At 44.6% G+C, this 26,630-nt stretch overlaps 1 protein-coding gene across 2 annotated transcripts in view; it reads left to right on the plus strand.

Moving 5' to 3' along the window:
- The first annotated feature begins 1,628 nt into the window (after nt 1-1,628).
- The window catches only part of PBX1 (PBX homeobox 1), a 280,953-nt gene continuing 255,951 nt past the window's right edge, over nt 1,629-26,630 (plus strand). For both annotated transcript variants that reach the window (XM_044266773.1, XM_044266774.1), the window contains exons 1-2: nt 1,629-2,310; nt 5,548-5,621. In XM_044266773.1, coding sequence (XP_044122708.1) covers nt 2,120-2,310; nt 5,548-5,621 — 265 coding nt within the window. In that variant the 5' untranslated portion in view covers nt 1,629-2,119. The remainder of the gene's footprint in view (nt 2,311-5,547; nt 5,622-26,630) is intronic.

Genomic DNA, 26,630 nt, shown 5'->3' on the forward strand with positions numbered 1-26,630 from the left:
CTGCATAGCCGGTCAGATGTTTCCTCTCACCTTGCCTGATGAAAAGATGGGAGGCAACTGTGTGATCTACCTGGCGGTATAGTATGGACTTCAGCTAGGAGTTTCTTATTAGTCCCCCCCCCAACCCGCCATGCTATTTAAATCTTTTTTTCATTCTTTCCTACTCATTTTCCAAGTTGAGTCATTTTGTTCAGCTATGTATCTTTTAAAGCACTTTAAGTCCGTTTACAACAACATGGGCAATGCATACTGATTTTTACAAGATTCACCTATTTCCATTCGACCCAGGCAGGCTGCATGGTTGAAACACCAGGTTTTTGTAGAGGGCCACACTTCTGTTTGAATTCCAGCTTTGACACTTAAAAATTGTGGGAACTTGGACAAGTTATGTAACCTCTCTGAGCTCCCTTTCTGTAAAGTGAAAATCGTAATCCATAGCTCACAGAGATGTCTTGGGGATTAAATAAAATAAGTCATGTAAATTACTTGGTGCATAGTAGGCACTCAATAAACGTCAGTTTGTTTCTTATTCCAGTTAATAATGCTTATTAGACTATATTAAAAACTAGAACCAGACTGTGATAATGCATTTCTTTATTAAGTATTTAAGCCAAATAACTAATTTCCCCCAGGGGGAAGGGAGAGATATGTTGAATTAGATTCATTCTGTGGACTTATTTATTAATCTCTTTTTCTTCAACATTATTTTGTTTCATAGTTCATAATTTAATTTTCATGCAACAAAAATGTCACAGTTCGGTATGACTTTTAACTCTGCTGTGATTTTTAAAAAAAATCTATTATTGCATTTGCTGTTTATTAGAGATCATTGTTAGTTATATTAGCAGCACGACTGTAGTTCATAACTACCTCGTGCTGACAAACTTTTGGTCTCAACAGTTTCCCCGAGGTGTAAGGATTTACAACCATCCAGTTTTCCAATTGCAATATTACAGCAAAAGAAAACAAGGGTGGGGGTAGACTCCCACCGTCTGTAAATATTATACGTTTGCACTGAAGTGGAGCCACATCTTCCTCAAGGACCGCCGCTAAGCGAGGGAGGCGACAAGACTGGGCCGGAGCTCCGGTACCATTGCACCTTTAAGGACTGGAGACTTGGCACTGGCCCGGCCTCCTTCCCGGCCCACCTCCGAACTCTGATTGACAGGGCGCCGGGCGAGGAGGAGCCGAAGGAGGCCGAGGAGGAGGCGCAGGGAGGCCAGCAGGGGGAGGAGGGCCCGTCTTCCCTCCGACAGCCAATCAGGACAGGGGGGCGGGGCCCGCACTCCCTCCTCCCTCCTTCTCTCCCCCGCCCCCCGGCTTCCCCGCCCCCTCCCCTCTCCTCCTTCTCGTCCTCCTCCTCCTTCTCCTCCTCCTCCTCCTCCTCCTCCTCCTCCTCCTTCTCCTCCTCCTCCTCCTTCTCGCAGGCTGTGGTTTTTCTGTATGTGTTTCTGGAGTCCTGAGCCTGAGCTAAACAAAAGCAGGAGGCTGACGGGGCTGCCGGAGTTTGCAGAGACACGGAGGAGGAGAGAGCCTGTGCTCTGCCTGCCGCCGCGGCCGGGGGAGATCTGGCTTTTGCAACAGCCCACCCCCTTTGAGATCACTCTGGCCCGGAGTGGGGGTGGGGGGCAGCGGGGGGTGGGGGGGAAAGTTTGCATTGCAATCCCCCTGCCTTCCTCTCCTTTCTCCCGATCAATGCATATTTGCAAAAGGATTAAGCCACAGATTTAAGCGCCGGGAGCCCATTTCTGCCTTGCAAAGGAGACCGGACTGAAAAACCAAAAGCCAGCTCTGATTTCTTTTCGTCAAGTGGGAAGGTGGTTTATTTTTCTTGCTTTTTGGAGTCAACACCCTTCCCCACCAGCCCTTATCCCCACCCTCACCCCGCAACCCCTTCACGCCCCCCTCCCCCTCCCCACTCCCCATCCTCCCACCAGCCTCTAAAAGAGGCAAAGGGATTTTTTTTTTTTTTTTCTTTTGGTCTTCTTTTTTTCCCCCTTCCCTGTTTATCCTGAAAAGGATCTGAAGCCAGCTTGAAGGATAAAAAGCCTTGGTGCTGCCCAGGAGCCGAGCCGAGGAGCAGAAGAGGAAGAGCCGGGGGCTGCCGTTGCCTTTGGAGATGGACGAGCAGCCCAGGCTGATGCATTCCCATGCTGGGGTCGGGATGGCCGGACACCCCGGCCTGTCCCAGCACTTGCAGGACGGGGCCGGAGGGACCGAGGGGGAGGGCGGGAGGAAGCAGGACATTGGAGACATTTTACAGCAAATTATGACCATCACAGACCAGAGTTTGGATGAGGCGCAGGCCAGGTGAGATGGAGGCTTTTCTTTTCCTTTCTTGGGGTTTTTTGTTTTTCTCCCTCTCGCAGGGGGAAACAATGGGAACCGAATCAGCACAGCGCTTTCTTTTTAAATGTTATTTCTTTTTCCATTTTGACGAGCAACTACATGGCGGAGGAGTAAAATTGGAAGGAGCGTTGTTATCGAAAGTGTAATCGCCCATGCCGAGATGTGGCTGTGTGTGTGTGTGCAATGTGTGTGTGTGTGCAATGTGTGTGTGTGTGAATATAGAGATATTCATATATGTCCACGCAAACACTCAGGCACGCCGAAAATACTGCCAACCGAACCAAAAGCGGCCCTCGGCACTTTTTACTGCTTTAAAAAAGTATCAGAGAGAGCAGAATTGTCAAGTTTTGAACAGCATTCCATGTCTTCTTATTGAGGGACTCCGTAACATTACAAAATAAAATGTCCCAATAACACTTTCATTTGCAAATTTACAGACTGCTCACCTATTCCGGAGTTTGCTTTTCTTCCTCAAGGTACCCCTCCAAAATTAATTTTTATCTGTTCCCCTTTCTGCCCCCCTAAAAAAAAAAAAAGCAGATTAATTCTTTGTCAGTACTTGTCAGCTATCCAGAAGATATTTTGCATTCATTTGATTCTGTTTCAAAAGAAGCTAATGGAAAGAAGGAAAACATAATTCTGTTTTGAGGCGTATTTGTTAGTTTTGGGCGACTCAGATATTTAGTTTAACTTTATTGTCTCCTAATTTGAGTCAGTTTACCAGCCTTCCGTGGCACAGAATCTATGGTCCTTTAAAAAGGGGTGGTGGGGGGGGGACAAAAATCAAGCATGCTTTTTCTCCCCATGCTTCTTTCAGGACCAGTTAGAATGCAAATAAATAGAAATGAAGGCATGTGGGAATTTCATGTATTTCAGTACTATAGGGCAGGAAGATCTTTATTAAGGAACCATAATAAAGAAGCTGTGAGCTTCTCAACTTAATCCACTTCCCAGTACACAGTTCTCTACTCTAGGATTTTACAGTAAATTCTCTTTCAGAATAAAATGTAGAGTTAGTGGGAATCCACTAACAGCTTGCCCAAGGCTGATCTCAAAAGGAAGAATTTAAAAAATCTAATGACCACATATATCTTTACACTTAATTACCCCGCTTTGTTAAATCTCAGAAGTAGTTTTTTTTTTTAATAGGTACACAATTCCTATACCCCAGATGACTTAGTTATAATGGACATCGTTCTATGTATTTTTGTCTTATGGAAATAAGGAATTTGAGTTGAGAAAATGAGAAGCAGTTCAAAGCATGGATGTTATGAATTACATCCTTATTTTGGCAGCAGGCACATGAAACATGTAAACTCAGAAGTATTGAGGTTCCCGTGGGCTTGAAAACTTAGAAATGTTCGAAGACTGGGACTATTCTTGATTTTCTTAAATGGGGGAAAGTTTTCAGAAATGAATCGGAGCTCATTTTGAATTGTAGTATCTGAAGAGAAACTAATAATTATCGTAAAGTAGATTTCCCACTGGCTATCTCTTTTTGAATTGGGACAGATTTCTCCATTGCATTGTTCCAGAAAAATAAACTCAGACATAACCAGTAAACTGGTTTAATAACAAGTTTGTGAACTAGAAGGGGCCGGGAAGGCTGGAGACTCACCACTTTTCTCATGTTGAATCGTATTCCTTTTTGTACAACTGAGGGCAGCCGTGGCCTGGCGGGTCCCCCCTTACAGTGGCCTAGATGCTGAGAGAGATCAGACACAATTTGGGGAGAGGGAAATCTGTTCTCCTTCCATAACCCTATTGCTGTGCTGTGGAAATGCAATATTTCTGGGAAGCCGTGTGGGGCTTTTTTGTTGTTGTTGCTTTTGTTTGTTTTTCCATTTGGGCCTGTATGTAAGAATACAATTAATGAAACTATTCTAAAAGGCCCCAAAAGGGGTCTTAGATACAGTGAAGTATTTTCCCCTTTTTTTCTCACCCCACAGGGGAACTCAATCACCAGTAAGCTCTCTTTTTGGTTAAACAATATAACTCTACTTAGCAACACTGAATCTTTTTCCTTTCCTTAGCCATACCTTTCTCATGTACATTTATTATTTACAAAGTAAACCCTCCGTGTTTTAGACACAATGCATGTGTTTATTTTGATACTCTTGAATTTTTGAGTTTATTCCCCTGCTGTACAGTAGTATATAGAACTGACTTCTTGTTACTGTTCTTCATGGGGATGTGTCTTTTTTTTTTTTTTTAACTTTCACAAGAATTAAAAAAGAATTGCATGTGTCTGGAGTGCCAGGGGTTTCCATTTGTCTTTACACATTAATTTGAGTTTGTAAACAGAATTCCCTTCCCTGATAGCTGATATGATCAGGATTTTGTTTCCAAAACAATATCTTTCTGCTAAGTGCTTCCATAGTAAAATCAAGGGAAAGGTATTGTTTGCTTCTTCAAGTGCCTTCTGAATACAAACACCCACAAGAACCAGGTAAATCACTAATCTAAAAGGCAGAATTGTATTTATTTTTTCCCCAATGGGTGCAAGGTCCTAATTGTAAATAATTGAATTTCAACACCTGCAAATAAGCAGTGTGCGCACAAGAGGCGTAATGTGAACACAGAGAAATGAATTTATTCCCCATATGGGTATGTTTGCCCCCTGGCAATGCATTTCCATACTCTTTAACTTGGGGACTGAAATTTTATAAATTGACAGTTCTACTCAGAAGACCTTTCAAGCATCTTGTGTTTATGAGAATACAGGGGCATCTGCAGAATGAATTCGAACACATGGATGAATTAAATTTGAAAACACACACACAGACCGGGAGGCAGACAGCTCCTGGGCCGGGGTGGCTGCATAGATTATAGAAAACTGTTATCCCGTGCTTTTGGCTTTGCTGTATTCATTGCCCTTGATAGGATTATTGGTTTAAGAATTCCACTTTAATTGAACTACTTAAAAAAAAAAAAAACACACAACAAACTAACTCCGCCTAAATGGGCATAATTTAGGTTAGTTCTGTTCTGTAGTTAAATCCCTACTCTCTCCCTGCTAATTAACATTATTTCTTTTTCTATGGCGGGACTCTGTATATTAAGTCATAAAACAATTGAAGCATGCCACAGAGTTATGCTTGGGATATGATTTTGGCTAAATGCTCAGATTTTTCCCCCTGTGCATTATCTGCAGTTTGATCTTGAAAGTCCTATTACATTGTTGTTTCTTTCTTGCAGAAAACATGCTTTAAACTGCCACAGAATGAAGCCTGCCTTGTTTAATGTGTTGTGTGAAATCAAAGAAAAAACAGGTAGGACTGAGATTCCAACATTTAAGCATTTTCTTTGGCCAATTGATTCACTTCACCAGCAATGACAAAGCCATTATTTAAATATTAAAATTTCAGCATAAAAGTGCTGTCAAGATTGATCGCAGATTCCAATAGGAAATCTTAGTAGCTCTGCTTCCTGGAAAAAGCACCAAGTTTCTTTGACAGTTATTATCAAGCATGACTGGTTTATTTTCCTTGACTCTGTTACCAGCCTCTTTGAAATTGGGGCTCAAAGAGAGGTTCTGAAGGGAAATTTATGGAATGACGTGTGCCTTTGGGGGAAAAATATGAAAGTAAAAGTCTGTTTCCTGGAGGAAAATATTTTTGGCCCATATTGAAAACCCTCCTTTTTTTGGAGTTGGACATGGGGGCTGAACTGTTTAAAGTTTCCTTTCCTTTTTCTCTTGTGATTGTATCAAGCAGCAGGCTAAAGGTTCTCAGCAGTGTTGTCAAATACCTTTGTGGAAAGCGCCATACAACGGCGGGTTACCCCGCGTCTGAGTGCCCTGTGATTTTATAGCAGGGAGAGCGTTGGGTTGAGGGGAATATCATGCTATGAGATCCCTCATTCTGTCGTTTTTTCCACTTTCTAGACCTCGTATCATGGACTCACACACTTATAACACGTCCCAGGAGGGCATTTAAATTTTAAAGCAACAATTAAAAAATAGCAATCATCAATCAAAGGTGTTCTTAAACAACAGATGCTCTGCAAAGGACATTTAGCTGCATCCTCGTGTTTGTCTGGGTTAAGCCTCTCTTTTCCAAAGTGGGTGCATCTCTCCCTTGTAAAAAGAGAGAGTTGAGAAGGCAATCTGAAACTAGGGCATAAAGATGAGGAACGAGGGGTGGTTATATAAAGCGGGAGCTTCTGCCGGCCTCTGACTTGCTCGCTCGCTTCAGAGCAGTGCAAAGTACCTGCCATCCTATTTATTTATTTATTTTTTACAACAAGGAGTGTAACAGTCAATAATTCATATCTAAACCATATAAGCAAGGGCATGACATGAATGAAAGTGACAATAAATATGATTGCATGCCCGGTTGATATACATTGATAGTTACACATAAAAAAAGGTGGGGGGGGGAGGGCGCACAGGGTGGCTCTCTTTTCGAAAGCTCTCTGTTTGTCTTTTAAAAAATAAATAGTTTCAAGATGTGGCCGCTGATGAACGCGTAATTACTTGGGTCTTGAAATCTATGTGAAATTAGTCAGCAGCTCCTTTGTTGAATGTTATTTGTGTTGTGCATAACATTCTAGACAAAGCACCTAAGCAGTGATGTTCAGACCTTCAAGACTTCCAGGTTGCCTTGCCAGAGCCTAACCTTACTGCAAAGCTGTTAATTACATTATTTGAGCTGTGAAATACTTTTAAGAGATGGATGAACGGTGCATGCAAATATCAAAGAGCTTTTCCAGTTTGTCACACTTTTTAGTTTGTTTGTTTTCTATTAGCCAGAGCAGGATGCCTAAGTGCGTGTCTATTTGTTTCTTCTCTCCTTTTTTTCCTTCCTTCTCATTTTCTCTTTTGATCTCCGATGCTTATTTACTTGGGATATGTGGTCTGTTGAAATTTCTCTCTAATCGAGCCTGTTTTCCTGCCTGTCTTTGAGTCATGAAATCTAGAAATCAAGACGTAAAGCCATATTTGATAGTCCAGGCTGAGATGACTCTTTTTTTGAAGACACTTTGATCAAATTTTTATTGAAAGGAAGCCCATCAGGGCACTTGGGTATATATTGTGGCCAAAGTGTTTAATTCTGGTCTTCTAATTAAAATCTACTAAGGCAGTAGATCAAAGTGGGTGGGTGTGAATAGAGATCCGGTTCCGGTGTTAACGAGTTTGTTCCTTCTTCATATTGGCTACACTGCAGTGATAGGAAGCAGTGGTATTGGTCAAAAATCACACTTGTAGGTGTAATTTATCATCGGCTTGTGTATTTTGCTTTTTAAAAATTTTCTGGCACTTAATGAATTAATGTCTGGAGACTTAAAAAAAAATCAAAGTTAAGGTTCAGTGTGTTGTCTTTAGAATCATACATTTAAAACATAGTTGATCAAGTCCTGGAAATTGCAAACGGCAAGGATCCCTGCCCCTGTGTTAAAGGGAAATCTGTGCACGGGCACACAAGCACACATAGGCACACATAGGCTTGTGGGTTGAGAGGGCACCCATGGGTGAAAGTTTATTTAAAAAAAAAAAAAGAAAGAAAAGAAAAGTAAAAAACAGCCTTCCTCCTTGGTGTTGTTTTTTTTTTTTTTTTTTTTCCCACTTGTACGTTAGTAGTGAGGGGAAGGAAGAAACGTCTCCTGGAATGTTGAGTGTTCTGTGTTAAAGGTAGAGGACGGACGGCGGGTGTGTGGAGGAGAAGCCTTTGATTCTAAAAGTATGATTCTAAAACATGATTATTACTTCGGTCTTGGGGTTTGCCCAACTCCTTGTCCCTGTGCCAGCATATCTTCCTTGCGGTCGATAAGTTGTAGGAGCCTTTTTTTTTTTTTTTTTTTTTAACCCCTCTTGGGATAGAGATGGGAATCAGATCTGTTGGATGGTCAGTTTCTAGGCATTCCTTTATTGTTATGGGACTTTTCTATTGTTCTTCCAAGCCCTCTTGCCTTGAACAAGTTACTTGAAGTCCGGTGGGCTTGTTCGCTGGTGTGTATTCTCATGCCAAGTTGACACGTTTGGCTCACCTAGGTCTTTATGTCAGGAAGACGGGACTCTGAGAGGAGTGTGGCAATGGCCTTCATTTGCTGCTTTTACTTTTTTTTGTTTTTGTTACTGGTTTCGGTTGGAAAACTCAGAAAGAAGTAGGAACACTAGCAAAAACAGTGTTACCAACCTTTTGGAACTTGAAAGAAACACATGCGCACAACACCCAAAGTAGGCAGCAGCGTCTAAATTACAGTTGATTGATGGGTATTTAAGTCAGAAATTACTGTGAGGATATTAAAAAAAAAAAAAAAAAAACACCATGTGTCTTCTTGCTTCAGAGTGTGGATGGGTTTTTATTTTGATACCCTTTTGCTTTTTTAAAATAAATGCTAGGGAAAAAAAGATTGTTTGCAAAGTGCTCGTGCATCAGATCTCAAACAACAGCTAGGAAAACCTTGTCCAGACCCACAACAGTGTGTGTTTCAGAAGGGGCTTTTATCTGCTCTCTCCTTCTAGGATCAGAGGGAGTCAATGGAGAGTTTTGGACCCCTCAATATTTTATTTTGGTTTTTTTTTAAGGAACCATTCCTTATCTTCTGACAAATTAGCAATTGGCTGAGTTTTACATAGTGTGTATATGGTGGTAGTGGGGTTGGTGGGATGGAAGAGAGGAGGGGAAAAAAAAAAAAGGCAAACACACTGCATTTCTTAAAAAAGCCCTTGCTTGTATTTTCCAGTCTTTCTTTTTTCTCTTTTTTCGACTTTTGTGTCAAAAATCATGCAGGTTTAAAAATGAAGAAAACACACAAGAAATATTGGGTGCCATTTACTAAGGAGAATATTTATAGATAGCAATGAATAGCTGTAATTGTTGTGAATAGTTTTTAATTTTAGAACATAATAGCTATCTATGGCATTTTCAGCCGATTTTCCTCTGCGAATTATCTGCACTGAAGTTAAATCAAATCACTGACGGAGGTTAAAAAATTATTTTTTTTTTTTACTTCCTTAACACTCTTTTGTTCTCTCTCCTTTCTTTTTTCTCTGTGTTCAATTAACACCCCCAACATAGAACTGTGTTTTTTTTTTTAAGTCTACTACTGTATTTCACTTTTGACACCTTATTTTATTATTCTTGCCTGCCACTTCTTTATAATACAGCAATTATATTATGGGACTGGTACTCCTCTCTTCTTTACAACATTAGAGAATAATGTGTGTGTGTGTGTGTGTGTGTGTGTGTTTGTATTAATAGGAGAGGGGGCATGGCTGTATATGGCAGGGGAATAATTCTGATGGGATGAGGCCTTGAGCCGAGCGGGAGTGAAATAATTTTAGACAATTTAGGGCTGCCTCTGCTCAGATTCCTTTTGGGGTCGAAGTGGCTGGAGACACTTGACAGAAGTTCATCCACGGCAGACAAATGCAAAAACTTTTTCCTGCTGACCAGTGAGTTCAAGTGTTAGGTCTTTTTTTCCCTCTCTTTTGTTTGTGTGTGTGTGTGTGTGTGTGTGTGTGTAGCAAGGGAAGGGAAGTTACAACCTAGCTTTACTAGGACACTACCATTCAGGCACAGAAGTGAGCTGGGCAGAAGCCATGGGATTGGGCCGTATGCGCTTTATCAGTATCTGAATGAAAGCTATAGACATGCCACAAGAGGACTGATGAGAAGTATCCCTTCTCTCCCGTCGCTTTTGTGTGATCCATTTTTGGGACTGGATTAGACAAATCCTGGCGTTCAAGAGGCGGGCAGGAGGGTGCAAAGCACGTGGGGGTCGTAACCTACCAAAACGAGAGTGTTGGAAGTTTGGTGTCGCTTCTTCTAACAATCAGGGTGCCTGGGAGGTTTGGGGAGGGAATTGGGAGAGGGTTTAGGAGAGGGACAAATAGAGAGTCTTGGGCCCTGGGGACAGGGGGTGTTGGGAGCTGGGGGAGTGAGGCTATGGGTTCCCTGCTGGGCCAGGCCAGCCCGTGCATTTAGCTCAATGCTGGTGCTCTGCTTGCCTGTGCCTTTGCCCCTGCGCTCTGACCGACATCCGCGACCTTTGGGTTGTTTGGTTGGCAAAATTACAGAAATGCCCCGAAACAAGCAAACAAACCCAAACTTAAATACGGTACATATTTAAAGAGGAAAGCATTTTCATTTTAATTGAAAGCCTAACCCCAGCTTCTTTGGAGACATAATTTATATTCATGCCTTAGGAAAACTTAGCCTTAATTTTGGTTTTAAACCTCTTTTCGATGGCTGCTGTTATGTTTTGAACGTGGTGAGGTGAATCTAAATATACTTCATTTCTTTCCCTTTTTCTGTAAAAAAAAAAGTTCACCCCCAAAGCCACATGACCGAGGCAGTGTCCGAGGTCCAGTTCCCGAAGACAGCTCTGATTCATTTTCGGGTGACCCCGAGCTCAGCCAGTCCTGCTGTGCTGCTGTTTGTGAGAGGAATAGGACAATTCTGGCTCCAGCTCTGCCCCTTACCTGAGCTGCTGTGCTGAGGCTTAAGGAATGCAGTAGTTGATAAATAAAGTATGGGGAGGATTAATGAGTTGTTTGCAAAGTGCTTTGAGCTCCCTTGGCTATCCAAATAAAAGATGCTGTGTTTTTTGTAATAAATTATGTCAGGGCTCATATCCTGTTTCATTCTATAGGATGTCATTGTGTTAACTCTTTCAGGGCAAGGAAACAATGTATCCACTAGTCTGCAATCCTGTTGCGGGTGGGGGTGGTGGGTTCTCATGGGGAGAATTCTCTGGTTGAATCTTTTGCTCCATCTGCATTTTAGAAATGTCACTTCTCAGAACTTGGCAGAGTGATTTCCAGAAAAAAAAAAAAAGTGCAGGTATAGACTGTCATAAGTTTATAAAACCTATCTCCCTTTATGGCAGAATAAGGTCAGTAGTGACTTCCCGGAAGGTCTTCTTACCAGTGACAGCTGTGTTTCAATCTCTCAATTATTGGTGGAAATCAAGATTGCAGTGGGGAAAAAAAAAATTCCCCTTTTGGGTTTAGCTCCTGGATTCCACTATATCTTGCGCCGACACTGTTGTCATTAAGCAGGTACTGGTGTGGGCGCCTTGTACCTCTGCTAGTTCGGGACCTACCACTAAGGAGTTGTGAGGTGGTAGGCAAATTGCTTAAATAGTTTTAGGAGAAACTAATAGTAGTGGTTAAGGAGTTGGTCTCTGAAGCCCCGCTGCCTCGGTTTGTATCCCACATTCCCTACCTTTGAGCTCTGTGACCTTATTCAAGGTACTACACCTCTCTGTGTGTTTCATTTTCCTCTTCTGTAAAAAGGTGATAACAATGATACCTATCCTAGGGGGGCGTCAGGAGGATTAAATGAGGTAATACATGTAAATTACGGTGCCTGGCATAGGCAGTCAATGACTGTTAGCTTTTATTATTTCTGGCCCTGTTTTCTTACATGAAAACGAGAGGCTCGCACCAGATGGTCCCCAAAGACCAAGCCAATTCCAAGACTCTGTGATTCTATGCTGAAAAGAGGCAGAAATTGCTGCATTTAAGATTTGCTTTCTTTTGTTTCTCTTGCTGTTCTCTTAAAGTGAGAATTAGCTGTATCTGGCCAAAAAGGCTGGGGCTAGGTTGGAAAAAAAAAGGGGGGGGGGACAAAAAGAAGTGGGTAAGAACAAAGACAAAGGGTTTTAATTATCTACAAACTGGACAACAACTACCTGAAAGGCAAAAGTTGCATGTTTTAAGGATGGTGTTCTCTTAGCATCAGCAACAAGAGATATTATGTAATTATAGTTAAAAATATTTTCCCTCTGAAAACACATAGACCCATCCATTTAGTTTATAAAGTTTCCAAGTAGGAAGAGGAACACAAAGTGAGTTTAGGGCAACCCCACCTCTTCCTGACTTCCTACTATGTTTCTTATTCAGGAAAAATTTTATCTTTGTCATAATGACAGCCTTGATACATAGAAGGTTTATTCTTTTTTAACATTTTTTAAAAAGATTTTATTTATTTGAAAGAGAGCAAGAGAGAGAGAAAACGCACAAGCAGGAGAAGGGGCAGTGGGAGAGGGAGAAGAGAAGCAGGCTCCCCACTAAGCAAGGAGCCCGAGGTGATGTGGGGCTCCATCCCAGGACCCTGTGATTATGACCTGAGCCAAAGGCAGATGCTTAACTGACTGAGCCACCCAGGTGCCCCATTTCATTTCTTTTCTTTTCTTTCTTTTTTTTTTTTAAGTAAAACTTTGCCCTACATGGTGCTCAGATTCACAACCCCAAGATAAAGAGTTGTGTGCTCTGCTGACTGAGCCAGCTGGGGCCCCTGATAATTTTCTTGAAACATATTTCATATGCCGTGAAATTGACTAATTTAAACTGTACAGTTTGATGGTGTAGTAGATTGACAAAATTGTAGAGCCCTCAGAACCTAAATTTAGATTTTTTAAAATTACTTCCCAAAAAACTCGGTATCTATTACCAGCCAGTCCATACTCCTCCCTCTGCCTAACCCCTAGTAATTGCTGTAAAATCGCTGGTCTCTATGGATTTGTCTTTTCTGGACATTTCACAGGAATGGAATCCTATAACATGTGGTTTGTTACTAGCTTCTTTCATTCAGCATAATATTTTCAGGTTCATTTATATTATAGCATACCATTAATACTTTATTGACTTTTTAAAAATATTTTATTTATTTATTTGAGAATGAGAGACGGTATGTGGTGGGGAAGGGCAGAGGGAGAAGGAAAAGCAGGCTCCCTGCTGAGCAGGACTCAATCCCTGGGCCCTGGGATCATGACCTGAGCTGAAGGCAGCTGCTTTAACCAACTGAGATACCCAGGCGCCTCCAATTCTTCATTCCTTTTCACAGCCAAATAATATTCCATTGTATGGATATACCACATTTTGTTTATCCATTCTTCGGTCGATGGATTATTTAGCTTGTTTTGTGTATTTTTGCTGCCCTGAACACGTGCATATGAGTTTTGTGTGGAGCTGTTTGTATTTCTCTGGATCTCTAGGTAGGAGTGGCATATATACATAGGAATCAAATGGTACTCTATGCTTGGTGTTTTGAAAAATTGCTACACTGTTCCCCTGACTCTGAAGTCATATTGTAAATGACTGGAAGGTTTGTTTTTGGCACTTCCAGCCTTCCATTTCTTTCAGTCTTTTTCTACAGTCAGGGATCTTTTCCATGTTTAGGGTTCTACTATGATTTTTGTTTTCTTGGATCAACACCTACTTTAAATTTTTTTGGAATAAATATAAACCAAAAGAGTGAATTTCTACCACCAGAATTTTAGGTGTCCCGTTCCTGGAAAGGAAGGAGTTAGCAAAAAAAAAAAAAAAAAAGATTGGATGATCTTCTTTCTTTCTTTCTTTTTTTTTTTTTTTAAAGATTTTATTTATTTGACAGAGAGAGACACAGTGAGAGAGGGAACAGAAGCAGGGGGAGTGGGAGAGGGAGAAGCAGGCTTCCCGCTGAGCAGAGAGCCCGATTCAGGGCTTGATCCCAGGACCCTGGGATCATGACCTGAGCCAAAGGCAGACGCTTAACGACTGAGCCACCCAGGCTCCCCTGGGTGATTTTCTGAATAGAAATTGAGTATGCTAGAGAAAGCATGGACTTTGAGGCAAACCAACTTGGATTCTGTTCCCAGCTAGGTGTGTAACATTAATAAGTTATTTGATTTAAGAGAACTTCAATTTCCTCACCTCCACTGTAAAGATAATCATTCTATAGGGTCGTTGGCATGCACTAAACAGCACAGTAATGGAAGGCATATTGTTGAGTGAGTTTGCTCACTCCATGCCAACTACTGTTTTTTGGTTTTTTTTTTGTTTTTTTCCAAAACCACATGGCCGAGTGTTGACCATCCTTCTCACTAGTTGGGCTCTGTCTCTTCAGGTTGGGTTTTCTCCCAGCTCGGTCCAGGGGTTTGAGAGGCTCACCAAAATGCTTCCCGACCCAGCTGCATTTCAACGTTTTAAGTGGTTGTCTGTACGAGAGGAAAAAAGCTCCCGGGCGACATACCTGCCTCTCCCTCCTTCTGTCCTAGAGATCTAGGAAGGGCGTCCCATAAAGCAGTGCTCTTCAGTAAACATATATGTAATTAAAAAAATTTTTATATGTAATTTTAAATTTAATGCTTTGAATGTTCTAGTGGCTCATTAAAAAAAGGTAAAAAAGAAACAGGTAAAATTAATTTTAAGAAATGTATTTTTTAATCCTAATAGCTAAAATAGCTCAACATTTTGTGATCAACATAAAAATTATTAAGTATTTTACTTTTTATTTTGTACTAAGACTTCGAAACCCATTGTGTATTTTACACGTAAAGCACATCTTCAGCGGCCCAGCCGTACTTCAAGCAGTTAATAGTTACATGGGCCTAGTGTCTTCCATGATGGTCAGCTTGGCCATGGAATGTTGTTTTGGCATCAACTTTGGTTTTGTTTCTTTTTTGGCCTGGTTTTTGCACTCAGGAGGACACATGGTTGTTGCCTACTCAGACTTGATTTGGTACTTCTGTAGTTATTGAAATTGATTCCCGATGGGAGGTCAAGTTCCAGAATAAGGCATGTATCTAAGGCATCACTTTCTGGCAGAGACTGTCACACTGGTGGGAGCTAGGATGAGGTCGTTCCCCACTGTCTCCTTCTATTTTTTTTTATTTTTTTCTTTCCATAGATCATTGTTTTATGATTCCTTTCCATATCCTGAACAAAATCTAAAATGTTCCCTAAAATAAAATGAGTGGGTGGAAGCAGCCATCTTGTTTTCTGCCCTTAGAATATAATGAACGAGTACAGAGGAGCCCGAGGTGTGACAAAAGTTTGCAGGACCCTGAGTCAGGAGTTCTGAGGCCAACTGCTGACTGCCTCCAAAGTATGTTATTTTAAGAATGTCATTTAACCTCTTGATCTTAGGTTTCCACATCCATGGAATGGGCAACTCTAGAAAGTCACGAACCTGACCCCACGTCCCATAGATCACGAGCCCCATCGTGATCCCTGCCAAGGCTTCGGTTCATAAGATGGAAGGCAGGTGGAGCATGTAGAAAAGAAAATTCTTTTTCATTGTTATTGCGTTTCTCATGTGTCCTCTGACTCCTGGTATCTTTTCTAGACACTCATGCCAAAGTGGCTACGGTGGTATTAAGGCCACCTCCATCAATCAAGTTGAATTGCAGAAGGCAAACTGGGAGAGAAAAAAAAAAATAGCGATTTTTTTTTTTTTTTTTAATTGAAGCGTTTAAGCATCACATTTATAAAGCCAGTTGGAGGCCAGGCCCAGTTCAATCCACCTTGTTGACTCCATGACTACAAATAGTGGTTCTTTTGCGCCCTTTCTGTTTGTAGCAGTCAGACTCTAGCCTAGAAATTGCACTTGGAAGATACAGAGTTGTGGTTGTAGGATTGGAAGCGCAACCCAGGAAGTTGGGAAACTTGGCTCTGGTTTTCACCTTGGAATTGTGGAGAGTGAGCTGTTCCCCATTTGCCTCAGCTGGAATACTGAAGTAAGGTCTGTTTCCCACCTGCCTGTCAGGAGGGCTTTTGGAAAGCGAGGCTATTTAGGAAAACGTTTGGTTTTCAGTAAGTGTGAGCCGCTAAGGGCGAGGGGAACGCGATCTGGTCTGTCGTGCTTGGCGACAGGGCTGAATCTGCCAGCGGGTCGGAGGAATTAAGTTTACCTAGTGGCCTGCGCTGGTAGGCCAGGGAGAGAGGGCGGCCAGGCGTTTTCTTCCGATCGCTGTAGGTGATCTGAGACCAACTGTGTCCCTGCAGGAGAATCCTCCTTATAATTACCATTGTTAATCGAATTGAAAGTTTGCATTTCTCTTTTGTCCCTAACGAAGAAAGCCACTCTGGGACCCTAACGGGGAGCACCGCCTGCCTCCATTCTGAAAGGTCCTCTGCGGACGGGAGGCCGTGCACGGTGATGCCTTCCAGCAGAATTTGCTCGCGGAGGCCCTGGGACCTTGCCCCCTGCTTAGATCAGTAAACACTTCAAAACAAAGCGCCTGGGCCCAGACCGGGCTTCCCTTTGTGCGGTGACCCCGCAGCCCTGAGAAAGCCTGGGTGGGTGCGGGTGGGTGCGGGGCAGACGCACCGCCACGTCGTGGTCAAGGGCGCTGGGTCAAGGGCGGCCAGGTGAGCGGCCGGAGGTCCGGGGGAGCCGAGGGCCGCTCACTCACACCAGGTGGAGGACGGAAGGTGGAGTCGTCCGGAAGGAGTTTAAGGGGCTGCGTCAGGACAGAAAACTTTGAGAACTTGGGGGAATGCGGGCCGAGAGGCCTGGCGGGGAGCCACCCGCGGGGCGCAATGGGAGCCGCTCCCTTTGGACGCGAGCTTGGGCAGGGGGTCCCCGGGAGTGGGGCGGGAGCGGGCCTCGCTGGCCCCTTCTTCCCAGGCCCCTAGCCGCCGGCCTCGTCCCCCAGCCGGGTCGACCTTGCTGCCCTTGCCCTGAGAGGGTCGCGGGGGGGGGGGGGGAGAGGCCCCCCCCCCCCCCCCGCCACCCAGGGTCGGCCCCTCAGGAGCCCCACGACCTTTATTAGGCACCCGGTGGACTGGGCCGGGCTGCATACGGTCAGGGCGTTGGGGGCCCTGGAGTGAGGGCGCTCAAGGACGCGCGACCCCTGTCCCCAATCCCGGCCCGAGCGGCGGTTTCCGACTGCTGGGGTGCCCGGTGCCCGGCGAGCAGACCTCCTCCTTGGCGGTGGCTTTGCACGCAGAGGTGACACGCACGAGGCCGAGTGTGTGCGCGCGCGCTGACACGCACGCGTGTTCATTTGCAGCTTCTTTCTTAGTCGGCCCCGTGTTGTTTCCCGCGGATTCCAGTGCTGCTCGATGGTATTGAAATGAATCTAACGCCTAATCTGAAGTTGCTGCAGAGACCCTCCCTGTCGTCTTGGTCTCTCGGCTCTTCCAGGGAGCGCGTCATCTTCCCCTAAGGAGATTTTTAACCCAGAGCACCTCGATGTACTTCAAACAGCCCTGACATTTGTTTTTGTTAAGCGTGGTCTGATTTCTTTAACACTTGAAGAAGGTTTGGGGCCTTTAAAGGTACCTAGTTTCTTATATGGCTGCTTGTCTTGTCTCCTAGGAATGCTTGAAGGGGCCTCCAGCTGCCTGATTTTTGCAAGTCTTGGGCAAAGAGAAAATTGATTTGCCCAAACACACGTAGTTGCTCCCCCTCCCCCACCAGGCCTACTGGAGCCGAGGCAGGAAGGGGCTGTCATCAGTGCCCCTGCCTAAGCCATATTACTTTATTTTTCTTCTTAGAAAGTTACACTAGGAAAGATGTTCTTGATGTGTGATTATTATTCTTAAATGAATTCTTGTCTTGATGTGTGATTATTTTTCTTAAATGGATTCTCGTGCTTTCCTATTATTGCTCTGTTACAGCCTGGCAAAGCAACCACCAGGTCCTGTAATAGACCCTCCAGAAACTTTCCACTGAATGCACGCAGGAGAGCTAGAAGTCGGAAAGGTTGAATTCCCTCATTGCTTGGAAAATCTGTGAATTAATTCTGTGCATTTCACCAGCCCAGTCTCTGATCCTCCAACTCCCAGGCCCATCATAATTTCACAGTGTGAAGTTCTCATCCCGGTAATGGGGGGAGAGGATGGAGGGGCTTTATGTAGGTATGTAGGTTGAAAGGTCTCATGTTCTTTCTGACTGTTGAGGACCTTGTAGCTAAAATCGAAATTACCGCTCATTCCGGCAGTGGTGATAATGAAGAATGCAAACAGTGGCTTCCCTCTGCTCCAGGTTTGGACACCACGGCCCTCCTACCTCATTGACGGTAGTGACTTCCTCCCTTTTAGGGGATTCAGGCTGATGTATCTTGGTGCCTGGAGTCACTTCCTTGAGGCGGAAAGAGACCAGCATCTCCCTAGTGGCCTCCCTATGGGCATTCGTATTCAAAGACTGGTGGTCTTTTCAAGATCCCATTAGAATATATCTTCTCCCTTACAATTTCGCCTTCCTCCTCTTGCCCTCCATAAAAGATCTGGAAGCTTAATTGTTTTTCAGTACGTTTGGCCAGATATTTTTGAACACTCAGTTCTGGAGATGTTGGAGGAAGACTCTTCGGTCCCACAAGTTGAACAGTGAAAAAGTTAAAAATGAATCCCTGTCCCGACTTGGTTTGGTCTTAAAGTGTCAGCTGGACATGTTCAGTTTCGACCTTCTGGAGGGCATGATGAAATTTGCAGAGTTTGTACCCTATTTTGGACCATTGGTTGCTTTGGCAAATATTTATGGAACTTCTTGTATGAAGCCATTATGTGAAACCTAGGAATGCAAATGTGTAAGCTCTGGCCCTTCACCCGCTAGGAGCCTAGCTCCCCATCCAATGAGGAGTCTCGGTCATGGTCTTTGTAATGCGGGCAGCTGACTTGGCTCCCAAAGCCCTGTGCCCAGGGCGGAATGTGTTCCCTAGGACCATGAGTGTGGCCATTGCAGTAATTTTGAACGAAAGCTCATGAATGCTCTAGGTGATCTGAGTCCAAGTGTGCTTCCTTGGATTCAGAGGATGCTGCGTTATACGTAGGCAGCCTGAGAAATGTTCTATGTCTGAGTCTTTGCCTTGCTGTTCCCAAAGCTTGCCACCCATTTCTCCCCTTCGCTCTCTCTTTTGTCCCCTTCCTTGCTCCGACTGGGGCCTCCCCCACACCCCCAAATTGCTATTTGCCAAACTTGTGACCTGAGACCACTTGGCATTTCCCTGGGATGGCTGGAATTTACCACCCGCCGAGTAGGCATTCTGTGACATTTGCTCACCTGGGTAGCTTAAGCTCCGTGGTCTGTGAGGAGGGAGTGCCTAGCGGAAGTGTGAAATTTACCTCTGTGCTCCAGGGTTCTTGCCAGCAGGGAGACAAACAGTGATGCTTCTGGAAGCCGGAATTAATTTTTATCGTGGTGCACATATATAGTTATATATATTCATACACGCATTTATTATGTATTCAATAAATGCATGTAGACAATTTGTGCATTATCTGTCATTCCGTAGTCATTATTTTAACAAATTAAATTTTCATGGTTAGATTCATCTTTCACGTGCATCCCCTCCCCTCCACGGGTACCTTCTTTCTTCTTCTCCCTCCTGCTGCTAGAAGACGCTGGGTTACCCTTATGTTCTCTGAGGCCTTGTGCCATCAGATGCCCTATCCCCTTAAGGTTTTGGAGACGCCCGCGGAGGCTTTCTCACTGTGGCCTGCCCAGCCGCGCTGCTGGTGAGGCAAGAGTTGCTTGTCTCTGTGGATCAAACTGGTCTAGGAGCTTGTCCAGTCCAGTTCCTGGGACAGGCCAGCCCCGGAGGCTTCTCTGGCTCTTCCAACCCACAGAAGCACAGTCTACAGGTCCTGGCTGTTAGCCGAGGAAGGGAGGCAGGCAGTGTAGACTGTGAAACTGTTGCCTTTTGCTGCTGTTCACCGTGTCTCAGTGATTTGAAGGGGAAGAGGACTCTGGGCCCCAGGCTCGGAGAAGAAGGCTGGTGTGTCGTCTCAGGGTGAGGCACAATAGGAAATGTCTGCAGAAGCGATGCTTCCGCCTTCCCTGAGGAGCAGGGAAGTCGACTGTCCACAGGGAATGATAAGTCACGTGCTTAGAACCCTCAACTGCAGGCAGAGCTCCTGTGATCAGCCGGATTTTTGAGATGAGGAAACAGGTACAGAGAGTTTCTTGAACTTCCTTCAGGTCACACAACTAATGAGAGAGTGAGTTGGGACTGGTGTTCCTTAGGAATTTCTATGAAAAATGTGGATTTTTTCCCATTGAATGACAGCCCTTCAGATGCTGATTCCTCCAGGAAAAATCCTGTGGAATCCTCCTTCGTTGTCCAAAAAACAAATGGTTTGACTCTACCCACCTCTGGTCCTGTTTCTCAGGTACATAAATTTAATTATGTCTTGGCTGTGGTTAGCTGTAAAACATACATAAAAGGAGATAAGTCCAAAATCCTCCTTGGGCCTATTTCCTGATTTTTATTAGGCCTCTCTGCCTGTTCCCTTTTTAGAATCTCCCTGATTTCTTCCAGGCAGTGAGCATGACTTATTTTCCTGGGTGGTCAGCGGCTTGACTGCCCCTCTTAGGTGTGTATCACCTTTTCTGGTTCCTTCTCAGCAGCCTGGGGTTTCGACAGGAACATAGAACAGGTCAGTGTCTTGTTCTTGCATACCCTTCTTGGTCCTGCTGGCTTTCTGTCGGACGTCCTTCTGTCTGTCCTGTCTGTCGTACCTCCGGTTGTGGCCACACTCCAGGCCCCAGGGTGCTTGGGTCATTCAAACGGGTACAGCTGGGAGTTGCCGTGGTGAGACCTGGATGTCGCCTTTCTCCAGCCGCCAAGCCCCTCGGTCAGTGGGGCACCTTGAACAGCTCTTTTGTTTTGAGAAGTGGTTGGTTCTCAGTTTTCAGGAGGGGACAGCTGCGTCCGGTGGTGGGGGGGAGGGGTGGCCCTGGTAGAATCCGGGTGGAGGTGACGTCTTGATGACAGTGACACTTTTCACGGCCTGTTATCTTCACGTTGCCCCAGGTGTCGGAAGGAATAAAGACACAATTCAGCATATCCCATGTTTCAGTGTGTTGTTTTGAAAACAGCTTAACCCCAGGAATGCCTTCATAAAGAAAATCTTACAAAAAGAAAAGAAACCCACTTAATTGTACCACCCTAGCTCACTTTCTATAAGCAGCAACCCCCGTCACTCCTCCCCTCCCCGGGGGGGTCACACCCCCCCCCCCCCGACCCCCACCAGCCCATTGCTTGTATGTCTTTCCTGTCATTTTTCTTATGGCTGTATGACTTTTCCATTTCTTGGGGATGATTACATATGCAGGGATGAAATTCTTTCCTATTTTTGCAATGGAACCCGTTAAGGATCTTAATTTATTTATGTATTGCTCCTATCATCTCAAAGAGGGAAGTCAAGCAGTTTACCAAAAGAGAGAAGCAAAACGAAGAGATGTACTAAAGAAGTGAGGAACACAGAAGAGAAAATTGTGGTAGAAAAAATAAAGTGCCAGGGAATGCTAGTGTGTAAAATTGAATGCGTGAGGATCCTTTCTTGTCGTAGACTTGGTTCCAGTCCTTTTGCTGGTAAGGAAATAGCATCTGCCTCTTAGGATCAAACTAATTGAGAAGCTTATTTAGTCCAGATCTTACAGAGTTTGTTACAACTTTAACTCTCTGCTTCCTGGCAGCAAAAGAGAAAAGGGAAACAGGATCAGTTTCAGATTTCAAAGCGCTGAGAATTGTAATGAATCAGAATTGGACTCGTGTTAAGAAGATGGTAAGGGATGTGATACATGTTGTCCTCTACAACACGGTCAGCAAAATATTATATTTCATATTTTACCATAGCCTGTTACATAAAATGTCCCTACAGCACTCCCTAGAGCTTATTATAATTATTGGCTTATGATCTGATTCTCTCATTAGACTAATGAATTTCTGGAAAATAGTGATCAGGACTTCTATGACCAGCAACACAATATAGATACTCAGCTCGTATTTATTGAATTGAAATGCTGTTTTATCTGTTTCTCCACAAAGGAGATAAATCCATTTATTAGCATTTATTGAGTACTTGCTACTAAAAAGAAGGGTCAGTCAAAAGTCCCTGCCCTTGGGGCTACTTATGGTTGTCTGGGAACAGCTCATATCCTAAGAGGTACATTGCTTGGCTGGTAAGTGCTATGTAACAGAGGCATGAACATCTTCTGTTTCGTGGCATCGAGTATCCAGTTGCTTCAGATACGCTCAGTACAGCTGGCTTCTCCCTTTGGAATTTGTGTTGGGGTCTTGAAGCCAGGAGCGGCAGGGGGAATAACAGGAATGATCAGGGCATCTGAGTTTGTGCCGAAGAGAGGTGATCGTTTTGCAAATTTGCATTTTCACTTCTATTCTCTTTTAGGAAAAAGTGTCCTATTCCTTGACTAACTAACCCAACCTCCCTGAACCCCAGGTCTCCCCTATTGGGGTAGGGCAAGCACTGGGGCCCCTCTTCCTGATGGGACCCAGCAGCCTCAGTGGGGAGACGCTGTGGTTTCTTTGTCCCTGGGCGGCTGGAGTCGGGGCCACCGCTCTGTTTCTGGGGCTGGCTTCCAGAGAAAACACCATCTGAAGACTAGGAGGAACAAAGGATCCTTGGAGCATACTTGTGAAAGAGAGAGTGAAAAGATCAAGTAACTGCCTCATCTGGCTTTTAACCAGTTTTGTCAATTATTAGATGTTCATTACTACACTAATCAGAGAGAATTTTTACCTTCGTTTTGTTTTTTTAAGATTCATTTATTTATTTTAGTTCTGGGGGGAGAGATAAGGGGGCGGGCAGAGGAGAGAGAGTGCCAAGCAGACTCCGGAACCCCAGCCGGGGCTTGATCCCAGGACCCCGATCCCAGGACCCTGAGATCACCCCCTGGTATAACACCCTCAGGTGTAACCAACTTGCCCACCCTGGTGCCCCAAGAATTTTTATCCTCTTACTTCCCTTCCTCCCTCTTTTCCTTTCTTCCTTCCTTCTTTTGAAAAACATTCACCAGGCACTTCTAAGCTAGGCATACCGGCTTCCCTTGATCTAAAAGCAGAGTGTCCTGTGACATGTAAGCCAAAGGGCATAAAGCAAAGAAACAGCTACCATCAATTTATATGGGAAACATTTTTGAGTGTTCCCAGACTCCTTTCGCCTTCTCTGATACCTTGGACACATCTTGCCAAGGGATGCACCAGACACCTGGAGAGAAAGCTCAGGTGCTCAGGGGCACAGGTCAGAGTTCTGGCAACCTATGGCTGAGGGGCTGAGTATGGGTCCCAGGAAGGAACTGGGCGGCGCCCCCCTCGCTTCCCTGGGGACATGCTGCCTCTGACTCTCACTGCAGATCTAAAGTTGAAGGATATTTTCACCTTTTGCACCCCCCCCCACGTTTTTTTTTTTTTTGGTGAAAACAAAAGTCCTCTTTGGATTCTTTCCAGTTTGCAAAAACAGGTACTATTCTAGGTCTTTCGTACAAGTGAAGTGGCTCTGGGCTTGGGCGCCCCTGGAGCTCCGTCAGTTAAACATCTGCCTTTGGCTCTGTCATGATGTCAGGGTCCTGAGATGGAGCTCCCCACGGGGCTTCCTGCTCAGCAAGGCGTCTGCTTCTCCCTCCCCACCCTGTACGTTCTCTTTCTCTCAATGAAATAAATAAAACCTTAAAAAAAAAAAAAGTGAAATGGCTCAATGCAGACCTTTGTGAAGTGGGGGACACCTGTAATGAGAGATGGGAGACAGGGCCTTGCCCTCAAGGTGCTCACCGGTGGGGGAAAAGGAAGAGAGGGCTTCAGAGTAGCATTGATCAGGACCTTGAAGGTGACCTAAACATAGCACAGTGCTTAGCCCACAGTATGCTCTCAGATGTTTCCAGAGAAACGATGATTCCAGTTTTCTCTAAGATTGGTAAATTCCTAGTGAGCCAAGCTTCTTGCACACCTAACATGGTGCATAGGTACATATGATGTTCAGTAATCGTTAGTTGAAGGAAAAAAGGGAAAAAAGGAGTGATAGATAATTCATCTGAATCTAAATTGGATTTCCTTATAATTTTCAGCATCTTAAAGAATTATTTGTAAAATTCTTCCTCTCTGTGGCGAGCGTACTCATTTCTGAAGATGATGTGTTTGCTTCTGGGATGTGTTACAGCTCTTTTCTACTAGATCATTCCAGCGAAGTGTTCTAAACCCTGTGCTCTGAGACAGAGAGGCTTCTGGTTGGAATCAGCTTGTTCCTGAATGGGGAGAGTTCTTGGATGGCTCCTCTGTGTCTGAGTTTTCTGAATTATGGTATTGGACTTGGAATTGTGAGGGTTACGCGGGGTATCGTGGGGTGGATGTGGGGTGGGGGAGAGTGTGTAAGACCAGACACATGAGAACGGTGTTAAGACAAGTGATAATCAGATGGAGGAAGCTGGCTAGACACAGCCTTCCAGTGGGAGAGGTGGAGGTGGGAGGGGCAGCCTCTTCTTAGTCAGTGGCTCAGATTCCAGCACCTTCTTTCATGTCCATCGTCCCATCCTCCTGTCTTTTCCCATGTGCAAAGCCTCCTCTTTTCTCTCTGCCCTCTCCCAGAAGTCAAGTTACCTGTTTGCTCCTGCTGACTTTTCCCCCAGGTTTCCTCCCATCATGTCGATGGAAACTTTGGCAAAGGACTCCTCAATTAAAAAAATAATGTTAATAATGTAATAATAATAATAGTAGTGATGGTAAGTACAAATAAACTCAAGAAGTTGAAAGTGGGTTGTTGGTGGTTTTTTTGTTTTGTTTTAGGTGAAAGAGGTTGTAAACCCTGAGGCAGGGGAAGTAATTGAATAGGAGGCTTTCTGGGCACACTCACCACCCCCTCCTTCCAGTTAAGCACTCAGTAATTTAAACCTGTCCTTGGGGAGGAGTAAAGGGAGAATTGCCCCCATCTTCCTCCCACTGGTCCCCTCCCCCCCCCCCAGTGAAAATTCCTAGTCAGAGTCTGTGATATCTCAAACTGGGCTGTCACTTCTCAGGGTCACTCCCTGGGGAGAGCCTTCCCCCAGTCCCAGTGCAGTTCAGACGTTCCTGAAGAACAGGACTTCATGTTGGGTCGCGCATTTGCTTTAGTGACTTTGCTATTTAGCCTGTTCCTGGGGAGGTTTGGTGGGGAGTGGTCTCAGACAAGGACTCTCACTGTGGGCTTTGAGGAGGGTAGTAGGTCCTTGAGGACCAACACAGTCTTCCCTTATCCACAGGGGCTACATTCTGAGAGCCCCAGTGGATGCCTGAAATCTGGGTCGTACAGAACCCTATAAAAACTCATGCTTTTCCTTGTACGTGCAAACCTATGATACAGCTCAGTCTATAAATTAACCACAGTAAAGGATTAACAATAGTAACTAATGATAAAAAGAAAACTTATAATGATACACTGTAATAAAAATGATGTGAATGTGATCTCTGTCTCAGAGTATCTTATTAGACTGGACTCTGCCTTCTTGCGAGTTGATAAAAGGCCTACGTAATGAGATGAAGCCAGGGGAGTGATGTAGGCATCAGGGCGGAGGGTCAGGCCACTATGGACACCTTCTGACTGTATCTTCGAAGGAGGTTCATCTGTTTCCAGACCCTCGGGGTCACTGAAGTCTCAGGAAGTGAAACCCGAATAAGGGATGGGAGGGGACTGTGATGCACTGAGAATGTTCTGAAGATTTCCTTTGGCTTGGCTTGGAGGCCCCTAGAACCAGTTGCTTTGGTTCTTTTCTGGGGCTGTTCCACTTTCTCAGTAGAGCCACATCTGCTTAAGACTTCTTGTCTGTGACCTTTCTAGTTGCCAAGACTCACCCTCTGCCGGGCACTGAGAAAATTCTGCGTTTTGGTCTGTAAACTGTTCCTCACACTCGATGCTCATGTGTACTGTCTCTCTTGAGTAAGGAACCTTTCCTTTGTGCGATTAAGAAACAAAATAAATTTCAACGTGTAGCCTCACTCATTTCCTTTAATATTCCTTCAGTAAGTAGTGCTTATAGACACACATTTATTCCTTCAGCTAAATAGTCAACAAATGGTACCTTCCCGGGGTACTAAGTAAAAGAGAAAGTAACCAGGGAATCTGGTTTTATGGCTCTCACGTCCACGGAGAAGACGTGCTACACTTGCACCCTTGCTAATGAGAGCATTTTCTCACATGTTTGAAGAATCCTAAATAGAGGTGGTCACTTTTCTAAGTCACACATCAAACCAGAGTTGAAAATACCCAGCACCCACCTCTCTTGACGTGGCATTTACAGTGGTGGAGTTTCTGCCCTAATGTATCCAGACAAACAGGAGTAACAAGAGCAGCAGGTGTTTTCTGCAAAAGACGCATCCTTTGCTGGCCACGAGGAAGTTCTTCCTGGGTAGAGATGCTGCAATTAGCCCCGTTGCAAGAGCGAGCATCAGATATGGCACCAGGCGCAAGATGTGTGCTCAGTGCAACGTCTGAGTGTCCTTCTTTGTTTTTTTTTAAGATTTTATTTATTTATTTGACAGAGAGAAATCACAAGTAGATGGAGAGGCAGGCAGAGAGAGAGAGAGGGAAGCAGGCTCCCTGCTGAGCAGAGAGCCCGATGCGGGACTCGATCCCAGGACCCTGAGATCATGGCTTAACCCACTGAGCCACCCAGGCGCCCCCTGAGTGTCCTTCTTCGTGGCCAAAGCAGAACGGAAGCCCGCGTGCCCATGTGGAGTAGCATCCTGGTGCAGGGGAACGGCTAGTCTGTTGGGTACACCGTTGAGTAGATGGGTAACGCGGGAGCCTGGGGCGCACACTCCTGGGGCACGTGTGCATGGCTGCCTCCTCTAGGCAC

This window comes from Neovison vison, chromosome 10 (assembly GCF_020171115.1).
Source record: "Neovison vison isolate M4711 chromosome 10, ASM_NN_V1, whole genome shotgun sequence".
Classification (NCBI taxonomy): Eukaryota; Metazoa; Chordata; class Mammalia; order Carnivora; family Mustelidae; genus Neogale; species Neogale vison.